This window comes from Antechinus flavipes, chromosome 1, assembly GCF_016432865.1.
Source record: "Antechinus flavipes isolate AdamAnt ecotype Samford, QLD, Australia chromosome 1, AdamAnt_v2, whole genome shotgun sequence".
Classification (NCBI taxonomy): domain Eukaryota; kingdom Metazoa; phylum Chordata; class Mammalia; order Dasyuromorphia; family Dasyuridae; genus Antechinus; species Antechinus flavipes.
The window spans coordinates 429042933-429058562 of record NC_067398.1 but is presented as its reverse complement, the minus strand read 5'-3'; the positions used below and the strand labels follow the sequence as shown (position 1 = coordinate 429058562).

General features: G+C 34.2%; 1 protein-coding gene across 2 annotated transcripts in view; it reads right to left on the bottom strand.

Moving 5' to 3' along the window:
- Positions 1-15630, bottom strand: part of ZCCHC2 (zinc finger CCHC-type containing 2) — a 78213-nt gene that overhangs the window by 53435 nt on the left and 9148 nt on the right. For both annotated transcript variants that reach the window (XM_051969909.1, XM_051969910.1), the window contains exon 2: positions 980-1091. In XM_051969909.1, coding sequence (XP_051825869.1) covers positions 980-1091 — 112 coding nt within the window. The remainder of the gene's footprint in view (positions 1-979; positions 1092-15630) is intronic.

Sequence of the window (15630 nt, the reverse complement as noted above, 5' to 3'; positions counted from 1 at the left end):
TGATCTCTTTTGATATATTAATTTTAGTAATTGGTTGAGTGATCTTGAAGGCATGCCCAAGTTTAGTCATTTGAATCTACTTTAGCAACCAATTCAATAATAATTTATTAAGTGTTTATAAAATTTAAGGCATTGTGCTACTGAGCATAGAAAGACAAAAAGAATAGTTTCTCAGCTGAAGTAGTTTACTTTCTGTCTAATTACATAGATAAAAAGAAAGAAAGATAGATAGGAAAAAAAAATTTCTCATTTTGTGAAAAAGGTACCAAATTTAGAACCCAGACTTTGTGTTTGAATTATAGATAGGTTACTACCATCTATGTGACTACAGGCAAGTTATGCTCCTTTTTGTATCTCAACAGTATCTTCATCTACAAAATTAAGGAAGTAGGTGGTATTATTATTCTTATTTTCCAGATGAGGAAACTAAAAGAAATGGAGGATAAAGAACTTGTAGGGGGCCATACAGCTAATAAGTACCCAAGGCTCAATTTGAATTTAGGTCTTCTTAACTCCAGGCTCAGGGCTCTATTCACTAAGCCAAGTAACTGTTCCTTTAGTGCTTTGAAAAGCATCAAATCTTAACAAAAAAGCAAGGTAAAATTAATTCTTCGGAAGATATGTTAATTTAAAAATGAAAATATTTTACGTTGCTTCAGAAATCCAGGTTAACAGACGTTACTTATAATTGCTTCTTCCTCCCACCCCATCTGATTCTCCAATCTGCACAAGGAAAGGGACTGTCTGAATGCAAAAAGGAGAAAATAACTTGTCTCTCTTCCATAGTGTCATCCTACTATTTCTTTGCAGAAAAAGAGGATTCTTTTCATTTCCTTTCTCTATTACTTTACCTAAAAACAAAGTACATGAAATAAAGACTATAATATTTTGAGTGAATTTCCATATATGTATATTTTTTTCTAGCATACTTTAAGAAATACTGAAGCCAACAGTAAACTTCCTTAAAATATCTTCATACCTTCTCGCTGAGATCTATGAGAGGCCATGGTAAGTCCATCATGAAGTATAGGAGCTTGTTCCATTAAACTGGTTTCATTATTTCGAATAAAATCACCATGGGAAGTATCATTCTAGATGAAAAAGAAGATTACATTAATTCACATTATACCACCCTTAATAAGGATAAAGAATTCCTCTATAACAGACAACTTCAAAGTTTAATACTTTTGTTATATCTGCAACGATTTTACCGGCAACTTTAAGGGTACTTTAGTCAAAAGAAGGCACAAAAAGAATGACAAAATAAGTCATTTTTTTTTAGTTATAAGTAAAATTATAGAATTCTTAATCCTGTAGTCCTTTGGCAGACTGGTGACCCTTCCCAATATAATGTTTTTAAAGTCATGAAAAGAAATATATTTGATCACAAGGAAACAAATTATATTAAAATTGTTATAAAATATTTTTTAAAAGTTCAGGTTAAGAACCCCTGACAACAAATCCAATTCTCAAATGTAGCAACTTGAATTTATTCCTTTGTAATATTCTATATTCCTCTTTTTATAATTTGCCATCTCCCAAAAGTAATATGGTTCTAATAAGATGCGGGAACGCAGTATAATGAGAAATTAAAAGACCTAAGAGTTGGAAGGAACTTTAAAGATCCCGTAGTCTAATTCTTTCATATTTAAAATGAAGATGCTCTCTATTGACCTGGATTGGCCAAGTTCAGCACCAGTTTTTAGTGAGCTCTGGTCTCCTAGAAACTGGTATCTTTGTCAAGTTATTGTGTTATATGGTGATATTTCTGTGGAATATAAAAGCCATTTTTTTGTGGAATAAACATTTATTTAATGGAAAAAAAATAAAATGAAGATGCTTTTGAGATACAAAAAAGTAGCTTACTTGCCTGTAGTCACATGGATGGTAGTAGCCTATCTATGATTCAAATACAAAGTCTGGATTCCAAATTTGGTCCCTATTTCACAATATGAGAAATTTTCTCTTTCTTCCTATTTTTCTTTCTATTTATCTATTTAATTAGATAGAAAGTAACCTCCTTGAAAGGAGAAACTATTCTTTTTGTCCTTCTATGTCTAGTAGCACAATATAAACACTTAATAAATTATTATTGAATTGATTGCTAAACTAGATTAAAATGATGAAACTTTGGGATGTCTCCAGGATCACTCAACCAATTATTAAGCAGATTATTTATGTACACTCCAATTGCATAATTCACATTCCCCAACAAAAGTGACAGTTCATAAGACATCAATGATTAAAATAAATAACATTATTCATTCTAAGTTTAGAATGATTTAAATTTTTGTGCATACTTTAACAACATGCTAATTAAAACAAAAGTTGTTGTCTCCCTCTCTCCCTCCTTTCTTCCCTCTCCCAACCTCATTACCTGGGATATCCAAAGGCTGAACACTTTTTTGTATGTGTTTTTTGTTTGTTTTTAAAGATATTCTTAGGCTCATGTTACTTAATCCAAACAATGCTTAATTTCATTGAAAAGTCCTAAAAATACACCTAATTCCATTTTTGTGATCAATATAAAGTTGTTCAAGTATTATCTAGCTATTTTTTAATAAAAATTTCACATTTTGATTTAAAATCGCTTATCATCAGAGAAACATAGAAGTTACCAGTTAACTACTGTGAATACTGATAAGTAGTTTTGGTTTATGATATATAGTTATGATTGTTTATCTTTGAAGTTTCACTTTCAAGAAAATTCCTGTCATGCATAATTCATCCTGAATAAGCTATTCTAATATCTTAATAGCAACAGGCTCTAGATCTTGTTATAGTGGTGAAAAATCTCTGAAGTGAAAGGACTGAATCTGATCTCTGCTATGTAACCTATGACCTGAAGAAGTTGTCATTTTATTTCATTCTCAGTTTCCTAATCTATAAAAAAAGTGGGTTGAACTAGTTTTCTGACTGTTCCCTTCATAATTCTATGAAATAAAAGTTTAAAACTACCAGGTGGCAGAGAATATACTCTACCTAACACTAAAATTTGGGTAAAATTCCATCAAAATAGAATGTTGGATCAAATGCTAGAAAAAAATTAGTTTTATAATTATAAAGATGAATAAAAGTGAAAAAGACTGGTTATAATTTATCATGTTATTTTAAAATGATGTTGACAGGACAACAGGACAAACCTATACTCACATATATACTCAGACTTAAGGTCCCCTTACAGATTTAAATTTTATAATATTCGTAAATAAAATTTGAAACTACCTGCTTATAGTACATAGGTATACAAATACCATGTTTCTGTGAAAATACAAGAAGGAATTTTAAAAGAAAAATGTAATTAATTTTCTTTCTGGCCTGACATGACTTTTAAATGATTTAAAGTGCTAAGAAGTTACAGTCCAAATGGGGTTAACCATGACAAAATAAAAAAAATGAGTTGTGTAAAAGAGGAATAAATCTATTAGAAATGCAAGCATCAACATATGAAAAAATTATAGACTGGTAAGTTTAATCCCCAAACCAAGAAAAATGCTATTATAAAATAGTTTCAAAACAAGATATCTACTAGAGATCAACACAGGTATATTAGACCAAAAGAAAAAAAAAATACACCAAAGTTTAAATTATCAAAAGGACAGACAGTTTTCAGGCAAATAAATTAAAAGCTATTTCTAGTCAGACGAAAAAATGCTCTAAATCACTACTGATTAGAAAAACGCGAATTAAAACAATTCTGAGGTACCACTTCACACCTCTCAGATTGGCTAAGATGACAAGGAAATAATGAAAAATGTTGGAGGGGATGTGGGGAAAACTGGGACAATGAAATTGTTGGTGAAATTGTGAACTGAGCCAAACATTCTGGAGAGCAATTTGAAACTATGCCTAAAGGGCTATCAAACTGTTCATATCCTTTGATCCAGCAGTGTCTCTACTAGGTCTGTATCACAAAGAGATCATAAAGGAGGGAAAAGGAACCACATGTGCAAAAATGTTTGTAGTGGCAAGAAACTGGAAACTGAATGGTTGCCCATCAGTTGGGAAATGGCTGAATAAGTTATGGTACAAAAATATAATGAGACTATTATATTGTTCTTTAAGAAATGATGAGTAGACTGATTTCAGAAAAGCCTGGAGAAACTTATATGAATTGATGCTGAATGAAGTAAGCAGTATCAAGAGAACAGCAACAAGATTATGTGATCAATTGTAATGGACTTGGCTCTTTTCAACAATGTGAAGTGATTCAAGGCAATTCCAATAGATTTGTAATGGAAAGTGGCATCTGCATCCAGAGAAAGAATTATGGAGACTGAATGTGCTTCAAAGGATAGTATTTTCACTTTTTGTTGGTGGTGGTGTAGTAGTTTGATTTTTTTCCTCATATTTTTTCCCTTTTGATTTGACTTTTCTTGTACAGTACGATGAATATGGAAATACATTTAGAAGAATTACATATGTTTAACCTATATCAGTTTGCTTGCAGTCTTGGGGAGGGAGAAGAAAAATCTGGAACACAAGGATTTGCAAAGGTGAATGCAAATGTATATATTTGGGAAAAGAAAATATTATTTTTTAAAAAAACCATCAAAATTGACAGACTATCAGCAATTCTAACTGAAGCAGGAATGAGGGAATTTTAAAAAATAATTTCAAAAGACATCAAACACCAGGAGGCAAAATTCTATTTTTGTCTATGGTTTTCAAACATGTTAAGTATTTTACAGCATTTTTTTTTGCATTAATATCCTAATTGAGCCACACTAAGGTGCATAAGGGATGTACTTAACTCCCAAGAAAGCACCTGCCCCTTCATTTCCCCTCTTATTCCAAATTTCCATTGAATACTCTCTTCTTCTTCTTCTTTTTTTGATTTTGATGTTGGATTTATTTCCTTGGTATAGTAATTTCCCAGTGAGAAAACTCCCTAATCCAAGCAAACTATCTATAATTCTAGATCTTACAATTTAGGCAACAAGGAAGATCACTTCTTAACTTGTAACGCTCATGTTAAGCACAGGTAATGAAGAAATCATGAAGATAATTGTAGCTTATGTACTAACATCTGTTGCAGAGGATAAAAATAAAAGAAAAAATATGAAAAATTTGATAAGATCCCCTAGACCAAGTCAACAAAGCATGACTTAACAGTTGATGAATTCAAAATGAAAGTGAAGAATGTGATAGAAAATTAGGCTCAGGATTAAGAAATAAAAGAAGCCAAAGGCTACTAAGTCTAAAACCATACAGTGCAAATGATTTCTTTAAAGACTTAGATTGGGGCAGCTTGGTGATGCAATGGATAGAGCACCAGCCCTGAAGTCAGGAGGACTTAGAGTTCAAATCTGGCCTCAGACACTTAACACTTCCTAGCTGTGTGACGCTGGGCAAGTTACTTAACCCCAATTACATCACCTCCCCACCCCCCCAAAAAAAAGTTAGATTATATTTTAATGGTTAAAGATGGTTTACTGATTAGGGGATCATTTCATAAGAACAGTTGGTTAACACTGATGAGTGTTTCAGTAGAAAAAAAGCGATGGATACCAGAGATGCTATGGCAGTACAATTTATGAGACTTGGACTCACAGAGTAAGACAGAGAAGTCACAGGTGATACCTGAATGACTAGAAGAATAGCAGTTAGCTCAACAGAAACAGTGAAGTTCAAAAAAAGGGATTTAGGGGAAAAAATGAGTTATTTTAGACAGGTTAAGTTTGAAATGTCTGAAACATCTAATTGGAAATGTCTAATAAGCAGTTGTTGATGTAGGAAGAATTCAGGAGAGAGAATAAGGCTAGATGCTATTGTTGTTTGTCCTTCCTAAGTGACTTTTTTTTCCTTTTTGAGAGATAATTGGGGTTAAGTGATTTGCCCAGGGTTACACAGCTAACAAGTATTAAGAACTATCTGAGGCCAGATTTGAGCTCAGATCCTTCTGACTTCAGGCTGGTGATCTATCCACTGCACCATATAGCTGCCCCAGTCCTTCATTTTTGAAGAGGACCAGAATGAACTGGTTTGGGCCTTGCAGCAGAAGAGCCTCAAAATTACTTCTGTGCTCGCGGCATATTCTCTTTTCTGTTTTCAAATGAAAGACACTGGAGAGCCTGACACCTCTGTGAGGTCTGACAGGTCAAAAGAGCTAGATACTAGGAAATTTAGGAGCAAAGTCCAGAGACTGGCTAGCAGCCCAACTATGAAGAGCAAGAACCTGCCCTGACTAGACCAGTATTTGGCAGAAAAGCACACTCACCCACTCATCAGCCAGGCCTCATTTGGAAGTGTACTTGGTGGTGAAATTGTGTTAAGTATGAGCTCCTTTTAGTGGGCTAAGACGGTAGAAGAGTCATGTTGCACGCTAAAATATTTTGAGGAAAAACATTTTTTAAGGTACTGAGGGATCAATTTTCAAGACCTTGAAGAGGAAAAAATTCCAAAACAAGAAAAAACTGCCCCCAGAATAACAAAAATAAACAGAATAAAACATGCGAGTCAAAACATCTGACTACAAACATTTAAATTGCACTTTCTCACATTTGTAAAATAATCTTTATTAGGATGGCCTGTATTTATATACAGAGGCAGCAAGGCATGATGATTAGATCCAGTTTCAGAATCTAAATGATCTGGGTTGAAGCCCAGCTTCTGACTCAGAGTGGCTGTGTTTCAATTGAAAAAAAAAGTATCATCAATATCAAATGTCAAGACAACAAATATTTATTAAACTTTTACTATGTACTAGGCCCATAGAGCTGGAGGTATTTCTGTTTCTTAAGGACCTAACAATCTAATGGAGGATTCAACTTGCTTAAAATGCTCAGTTGTTTTAAGCTGTGTATAACTCTTCATGATCCCATTTGGGGTTTTCTTCATAAAAGTACTGAAGTGATTGGCCATTTCCTTCTACTTCTTATTTTAAAAACGAGAAAACTGAAGTAAACAGGATTAAGAAACTTTCCCAGGGTTACACAGGTAGTAGAGTTTGAGATCAGATCTGAACTCAGGTCTTCTTGATTCCAGGCCTAACTCTTTATCCAATGGCCCTACGCTTAAAATAACTCTATATAAATAAACTATACATGGAGCAGCTAGGTGACCCAGTGGATAGAGCACCAGCCCTGAAGTCAGGAGGACCTGAGTTCAAATCTGATCTCAGACACTTAACATTGCCTAGCGTGTGACCCTGGGAAAGTCCCTTAACCCCAATTGCCTCAGCAAAATAAACAAATAAATAAATAATGAACTATACACAAGGTAATTGTTAATAATCAACAGAGGGAAGGCATTATAATTAAGGAAACTTGGACAAGATCTCTTCTGGAAGGTGGCATTTAGCTGGGACTTGAATGAAGTCAGGAGGTAGAGAAGAAAAAGCAAAGTATTTCAAGTGCAAATAGCAACTTATGAAAATTTCCAGTCGGGAGATGAAGTGTCTTTTGCCGGGAACAGTAAAAAGATTAGGGTCATGGACTTTGGGGGTGATAAGGTGGTGAAAAGGATAGGTAATAAAAAATTTTGCATACCAGAAGATTTTATATTTGATTTTGAGGTGATGGGGACTACTGGAATTTATTAAATAGGGTTGGGGAGAGAAAAAAGACATCATTAGACCTGAGCCTTAGGGAAAATCACTCTTGCTAGCTGAGAAGAGGATAGACTTCAATGGGTAGTCACAGGAACACAGAAGCTGGGGTGATGAGAATCTGTATCAGGGTGGTGGGCAGCATGAAATGAGGCATATGCACCAGATGTCGCAAGGGTAAAAGTGACAGATGTTGGTAATGGAGATGAGAGAGAATGAGAAGTTGAGGATCATTGCTATACTGTGAGTTTGGGTGACTGGAAAGTTGATTCTACCCTCAACAGTAACAGAGGGATTAAAATGAAGGAACAATGTGGGGTAGGGAAGGATAAAGAGTTTCATTCTGGATACATTGAGTTGAAGATGACTATAGGATATCAAATTCAAGATGAAAAATAATTGGAGATAACAGATTGGAAGTCAGCAGGAAGGTTATCAGTTGAAAAAGTATAGAGGGGAAAAAAAGGATCCAGGACAGAATTCTGGAAAATACTTAGTGGGCATGATGTGGCTGAAGATCCAGTAAAGGAAACTCAGAAAGAACAATCAGTTAGGAAGGAGCAGAAACAGGGAAGGGTTCAAAAAAAAAATCTACAGAGAAGAGAGTATCAAGGAAAAGAAGGCAATTGACAGTTTCAAAGGAGAAGAAGTCAAGAAAGATGAAGACTGAGAAAAGACCACTAGATTTGGCAATTTAGAGATTATAAGTAACTTTAGAGAAGTTTAGTTTTCTGTGCATGATAAAGTTGGAAGCCAGATTGTAGAAAATTAAATGAAAAATGAAGAAACTTATTGTATACAGCCTTCTCAAATTAAAAAAAAAGAGAGAACATAGAATTAAAGTTAGTGGGGAAGGATGGTTCAAGTAAGGGTTTTCTGAGGATGAAGAAGATAAGTGCATGCAAAATAGGAATAGACATGGAGGGATTAAACGTAAGTGAGAAAGTAGGGATAACTGAAAAGAATTTATTGCAGAAGATAGAATGGAACAAGATCATCTGTACAAATAAAGGAGTTTGCCCTTAGCAAAAGGCCACTTCATTAATCAATATTTTCAATATTTATTGAATAAAAGCAGGGTAAGTAGAGACTGACAGTTAGCCTCTAAGTCTGGAAGACTTAGGTTCAAATTTTATCTCTTGTCTATACTACCCTTAGTATCCAAGCAATTATGATGTAAGTTACAGAGTAATGTTAGGAAAACCTAAAGAAAAGAGTACCAAGAAGAGAATGAATGTTAAGTTTCAGAGGCTGCAGGGAGGTCAAGAAACATTAGAATAGAGAAAAAAATCACCAGATTTAGCAATTAAGAGATTGGTAGCAACTAGAGTGAGGAAATTGAGGGGATTAGAATACCAAATGGTAGTGGGAATTGAATGAACCACACTGACTCCATCCTGTGACTCAAATCTGGAGCTAGCTTATTTTCCTTTCTATTCAATTACGGGTCTAGTCTAATTTCTGTCTTGTGTGAAAAAATTTTATTCAATTGTAGGAATTGTGAGAGGACTTTGTTGCATTGTTTGAAACTAGCCTTGCATGGCTAGAAAACTGGACCACCTTTTTCTTCTGCTTAGAGATCCCTCACTTAAGGTCCTAGGTTATGCCGACCAGAAACCTGGTCAGATCTGAAGACTGATATAAGTTTTCTCACAATTATATATCTCAAGCAACCCATATGTCTTATATGAAAACCAGCCCTGTAATGATTGATTGTATAGACACTTGTAGGGGAAATGGAATACTTTTTTTTCTAATTTTAGATAATTGTACCTGTTCATTTACCTCTCCCAACTTGAAAAGTCCCTAATCAGATCACCTAATATAGCCTGATTGTTTTATTTTAATTAGCTAATATTATTTGAGAAATTCTTTTTAATATATGCCTCCCTATATTTGGGGGGCAGTGCCTAAACTGAGGAACACGACTGGTCCTTATTTGTTGGGCATTAGGCATGTACTATTTAATAAATCCAAATACTTGGAAACTCAAATCTTTGTTTCCCCAGTCATTTCATCTTCACTGCCACAGCAGAGAACAGCTGAATAATGAGGTCAGAAACAATTATATAAAAAGGTAAGAAAGGAGTAAAGGAATTGGTAGCACTTGTTACAAATAGTCTTCTCAAGGAGTTTAGCCAGAAAAGGAAGGAGAAATATGAAACGACAGGTGAGATAGATGGATGAAATAAAAGGTTTTTTTTTTTTTTTTTTTTTTTGAAAATAGGTGAGAAGACCCGTTTGGACAAGAAAAAGAAGCAATCAACAGACAGGAAATATTGTGGATGAGAGAGAGGAGGGATGACAAAAGTAGAAATCTGTTGAAGATGACAGGTGAAATTTTGAGGGGTTAGCCTGCTGAAAGAAAATGAATTACTTTGAGGTGAGGAGCTGAAGAACAGAAGAATCCACAGATGGCCTCAGTTTTTTTAAAGTAAAATGTGAAGTAAGATATTCAGCTGAGAGGGGTAGACATGAGAGGTTTGAAGAGATTTGGAAGAGATGCAATGGTAAGTAGAGTAATGAAAAAGTTAAGGGAAATGAAAAGACTGACACAAGAAGGCCCCAGCGTAAACTATGCAACATAAATCTGTAGTGGATTAGATAGAACAGTTTTCTGATTTTCTCTAGCATCCTTCAGTAACAGAAATAGCAGAAGGTGAGAGTAATCTAAGGCTAAGGTCTGGCAGGAAAAGAGGCAATAGGATAAGAAGACAATGGAAAAGAAGAGAAGAGAACAGTCTAGAGCTGAACTGGTTCACTACAAAAATAGCAAAGAGAAGAAAATGAAACTAATATTGGGGATGATGGCCTGGAAAAGAACTGAGGAGTTGAGGGACCAAAGGATGAACTAACAAGGAAGAACATAGTTTCTGGAATTCAAGGATAAGGGAAAAATGGAAATGAAGTAGGTTATGATGAGATCAAGGAATTTCAGAATCATGAATGTGTCAGTGCAAGATTTTATGATTAATGTGATGGCAAGTATACAGTGTATTCAGGATACTAATAACAGAAGAAAGACAGCCAATTTTCAGCCTACTGAGATAGCTAACAACCACAGTGCGTAGAATGGCTGACATAGCCAGAAAATTGAGTTCCAACCTTGCCTTAGTCACTTAATAGCTTTTGAGGGGTTTTAGCTGTGTGATCTTAGTAAATTCACTTAATCTCTCTGTGCCTCAGTTTCTTTATCTTTAAGGGAACTGGCCAAACAACTGTAAGGATTCATCCAGCCTCTAAATCTATGACCCAACAATCCCTGGGGTAATATGAAGCTTAACTGAGATAGTGACACTGGGTATGAAAAGGAAGGACATGATGTCAGAGACAATGTAAAGAAGAATTAATTTACTGAGTGTGAAGAAGTCAGAAAGAAACAAAAATGTCTTTTGTTCGGTCTAAGTGATGAAGACTATATACAAAAACACTCTGCAACATTTTGTGCTTTTTGAACTCTCTATGATGAAGTCAATGTGTTCAAGGGATTCTCTTTCCCAGGATGTTGTCTGTTTGTCATTTTCCAGATTTCAAAATGCAAAAGACCTAAATATTCAATTGCAAATTACTTTTATAAAAAATAAAATAACTAACTCCTCTCATGAGCAAAAAAGATGATACTATGATAATATGAACAGATCGTATGCAGGTTCATAAAATATTATACTCCAATTTTTAAAACTACTTTGGTTTATGTATGGACCCAGTCCTAGAGAGCATCTCTTTACTATAAAAGAGTCAATGAAAATAGATATGTGTTTGTCAAACTTCATTTTTAATAATAAAAGTTCAATTCTGATTTAACATTACATAATCTTAAATGTTTCTCCTGGTTCTTTCAATTAGGATTTAAATTAAAAGAATTCTTTAAGTAAAATAAAATATAAGCATAATAAGGCAGTTCTCCTTTCTTGAACTAAAGGTAAAGATTTTTACTAAAATTAAAAGTAATTTCACAGTACAAGCTTTTTCAGACTTTTATAGAACTTTAAAGAATTTCTAAAAAATAAGCATTCTATTTTTAAAATGCTTGTAAGCTTAAAGTTTTTTTCTTTTTGAATGATTCTATTTATAGCTATAATGACATGCTATCAAGTTTAAACTAGACAGGCCAATGAGCCTTACTTCACCATGGTTATTAAAAAAAAATTATCTAACAAATTTTACTTTTCATACTGCTAGAAGCCACAGGTCTTAAATAATGTAAATCATCATCCAATAATAGTAACATGTCCAGCTGTTCAAACGATAATTCGAGTAACAATATTTAATGCTGAAAGTCAGTTACCTTTCAGCTTTAGAAGGCTAATCTATTGTTGCTACTGAGAGAATGACAATGAAAGGAAATCAAGAGATAAATGTATATGTTGAATGTTTAAAGTTCAGAGAAGAAACAAGACTTCCATTCACTACTCCCTTTCACACACACTTTCTACAGCCTAATCCAAATATCTGGTTCAAATATAAATTTGGAGATGGTATCAAATATGTGACAGAAGCAGTTGTTACAACACACACCAACTGACTTGATAAACTAACTCAACCAGTTCAGTGAATCAAAAGTTCAGTTCTAGACCAATCTGAGTTTCTATTGTGTTCCTCATCTCACTTTTGATTTTATTTTGGTGGGTTAGCCTTGAATAAGACTCCTTTTTCCAACCATAGCAATCTTAGGGCTGATTTTACTTTATATTCTGTTATTGCTGAGAGTCCTTCCAAAATGCCCCCTCATCCTTAATTCTTGTCATGAAACACTATATCTAGGTGGCAAACTCTCTTTCCTTGCCACTTATTCCCTCTGATAACCATGCACTTTAACTCACCCCCTGCTCTATCTAGCCCTTATGCTTTCTGTTCAAGATTTCTATTGTGCCCTTAGAATTGATTATTTCACTGTTAAACTCCTCTTCAATCTTATTAAACAGCACTAAGACTTCTGGAACGTCCAATAGTTGAAGAAACTGCACTACTCTGCAGCTAAACTGCAACACTTTGTATTTCTTGTTTTACTTCTACAATAAATGAAACTTTCCCTTGAGAACATCAAATTGATGGTCATTTTCTGGCCCCTCCTCAGCTCTCATGCACCATTTCCTTTTTAGTTTTACAGAGCTAGAAAGAAGTTAGCTTACTCCAATTACTTTTAGCTTTTCAGTATTACTTCTAGGATCATACAATTTAGAACTACAAGGGACCCCTTAAAGATATAGTCTTTCATATATATATAGAGAGAGAGAGGTTTAAAGAGATTAAGTGACTTTTTCAATGTCAAAAAAAAAAAAAAAGACAGACTTCAAAACTGAATTTTCATTTCAGAAACTTGCTTTGCCATTAATTACTAACAATCTTCTTTCAAGTTCCTTCAAATCCACCCTCTTCAGAGTCATTCATTTACGTACCCATATCCAGGATACAATCCTACTTTCTTCAATGACTTTCCCTTTGACTGATAGTCTTCTTTGGTTCATCTCCAACTACTGCCATTAACTCTGCTAACTTCATGTTGATGATCCTTCTAAATACTTGTGCTTCCTCATTATCCTTATCTCCTTAACTCTTCTAACACTAAACTTGTGATCTTTATCTAATGAATAATTAACCAAATCTCTACTAGGGTAATTGAACTATATCCACATTAACATTTGGATTACCATATCAGAAAACTATGTAGAACAGCTAGCAGTTTCTCTTTGAAGAAGAAAATTAAGGAATGGGAGGAAGTTTTTTTTGTCAGGTACCCTAAAGCAGTAAAAATTATCACTTCCTGAAGCACGATCATAATATGTGACATTTTCAAAAACATTTTAGCTTTTTAAAATGTTTTACTTGTGTTATTTATACCTGTCCATCTAAGCAGGATATGAATTCAGATCTTCTAGACCACAAATCCAAGAAATTTATCACTATTATCATACTACTTCTCTGGTCACCTGACCTTCAAGAATTCGTGTTGGATATAACCAAATAGATCACCATGATCCCTGCATTTATGTCCCCAAATATATACAAAATTCTATAAAGAACTTGATAAGGTCCTCTAAGAAAATCAATGAATTATTTTGTATGAGGAAACTTTGAAATTAAAAAAAAAATACTGTAATTTTTCAAATGTACTCCAGGCTGCTTTCTTTCTTCTATTCAAATCTGGAATTACCTCACTAACTGCAAAACCTGTACCTACATACACACACACACACACACATACACACACATATGATATATATGTGTATGTTTGATATGACTAATAATGCACTACTGGTCACCCAAATAACATTATTCATCCATCCAGCTTTTTCTATACTAACTTTAAACAACACTAATCATGGTCTTATCAAGGAGGAGGTTCTATTATGTTTGGGGGTTGAGACCATCAGCACAATATCTGCAAGAAAAATAAGCTTTTGGAGAACCTCATCAAGTACATGAAATCTATTCATTTGGATACCTTTAAGGGAATTCTCATGACAGTGGTTAACAAGTTAGTAAAAAACTCAAATTTTCCCCACGAACGTACAACAAAAGAGAACTGAGTTGGTTTAAGATAAAAGGATCTAAAACAGGAATATGACATTTTCATCCTGTGATTCTCTTCAAATTTTTAGGATTCTTTTTGAGAATTATTGGCCTTCTGTTCCTGAGACCTAGTCTTCACCCACATTATCCTCAAAACTATCTCTTCAAAATCATTATTTCTCAGTTCACAATCCAAAGTGAAAGTATTTTCAAAACACAGTTTCTAAAAGATTAACTTCTACCTGAAAAACCATTTTCCGTAGCCACAATGCCAAAACTTCATATAACATTCTTGTCACACTTTGTATATAAATTTGATGAAAGTCAATAGATCACATACATGGCATGACATGAAATCAAAATGAATTGTTATGCAAGAATTAAATACCACATTAAATTTATAATGGAAATGCTTCTATTATATAAAATTATGCATGACTACTTCACTAATCAAAGATAAATTTTTAGCCTTTCTATGAACAAAAACTACTATCCTAGTTGGTCTTCACAAAATCAAGTAATCACACAAAAGAGGCACCTAGCTGGCCTCAGAAACCTGGGCAAGTCACTTAATCCTGTTTACTTCTGTTTCCTTATCTGTAAAATAAGCTGGAGAAGGAAATGGCAAACCACTCTAGTAGCTTTGCCAAGAAAACTCCAAAAGGGATCATAAAGAGTTGGACACAACTGAAAATGACTGAACATCAATCTAATATAAGCATCAATCTAGCTGCTTGGGGCAAATAAAAATTCAAACCACAATACTAACTTATCTCTAATACATCATTTTAGTTAATTACCAATCATTTATTCAGTGCTGTCTATGTACAGGCAAGAAAAGCTTAATTAACAAAGGATATAAATAGTCTATTTACTAAATAATTATCTATTCATTCTTCTTTTACAGTGCTTACCCTTTCATTTTGCACTTACATTCAGTCTAATCTCAAACATCTATTGGGAAGAAAGTGGGACTCTCTACTCAATGATAAAGTCTTACACCTTATCATACCCTTTACACCAGTCACCCACTTCCTCCACTTTTCCCATACTTTTTCCTTTGAAATGCCAGTTCCACAGACAACAAAAATTTAATCTTAAATCTTTTTTCTTCCTACTTCTTCCATATCTATAAGTTATTATTGAATTCTTGCTTCTCACTGATAATATGGCCTCCCTAGACACCCTTTTCAGGCTGTACTTTCACTCCTCCTCCTCAGCTCATTGGTCAAGCCAACTTGTCCTTACTCCCCAAGATCCCTTCAGGATTCTCCACCTACCTCCATCACTTAGTAATGTGAGAGATGATTTATTTGGAGCCTTACCCTATTCCAACCAATATCAACCAATTTGATAGTCATCGCAAAGTTCTGTATGTAAGGCCCTAGAGCTGTGAGCTGCACATTCTAAACTCACTTATTTAACTATATAGAAAGTTGATTAAAGATCCTCCAGCCTTATTTTGCCTTGTCATGGTGACCAAACCCAGTGTGTCAGAGATCACAACCATGTGGAAAGCTCCCTAAATATTTCTGTACTTCCAGGCCAATCATTTGTTCAATAGGAGC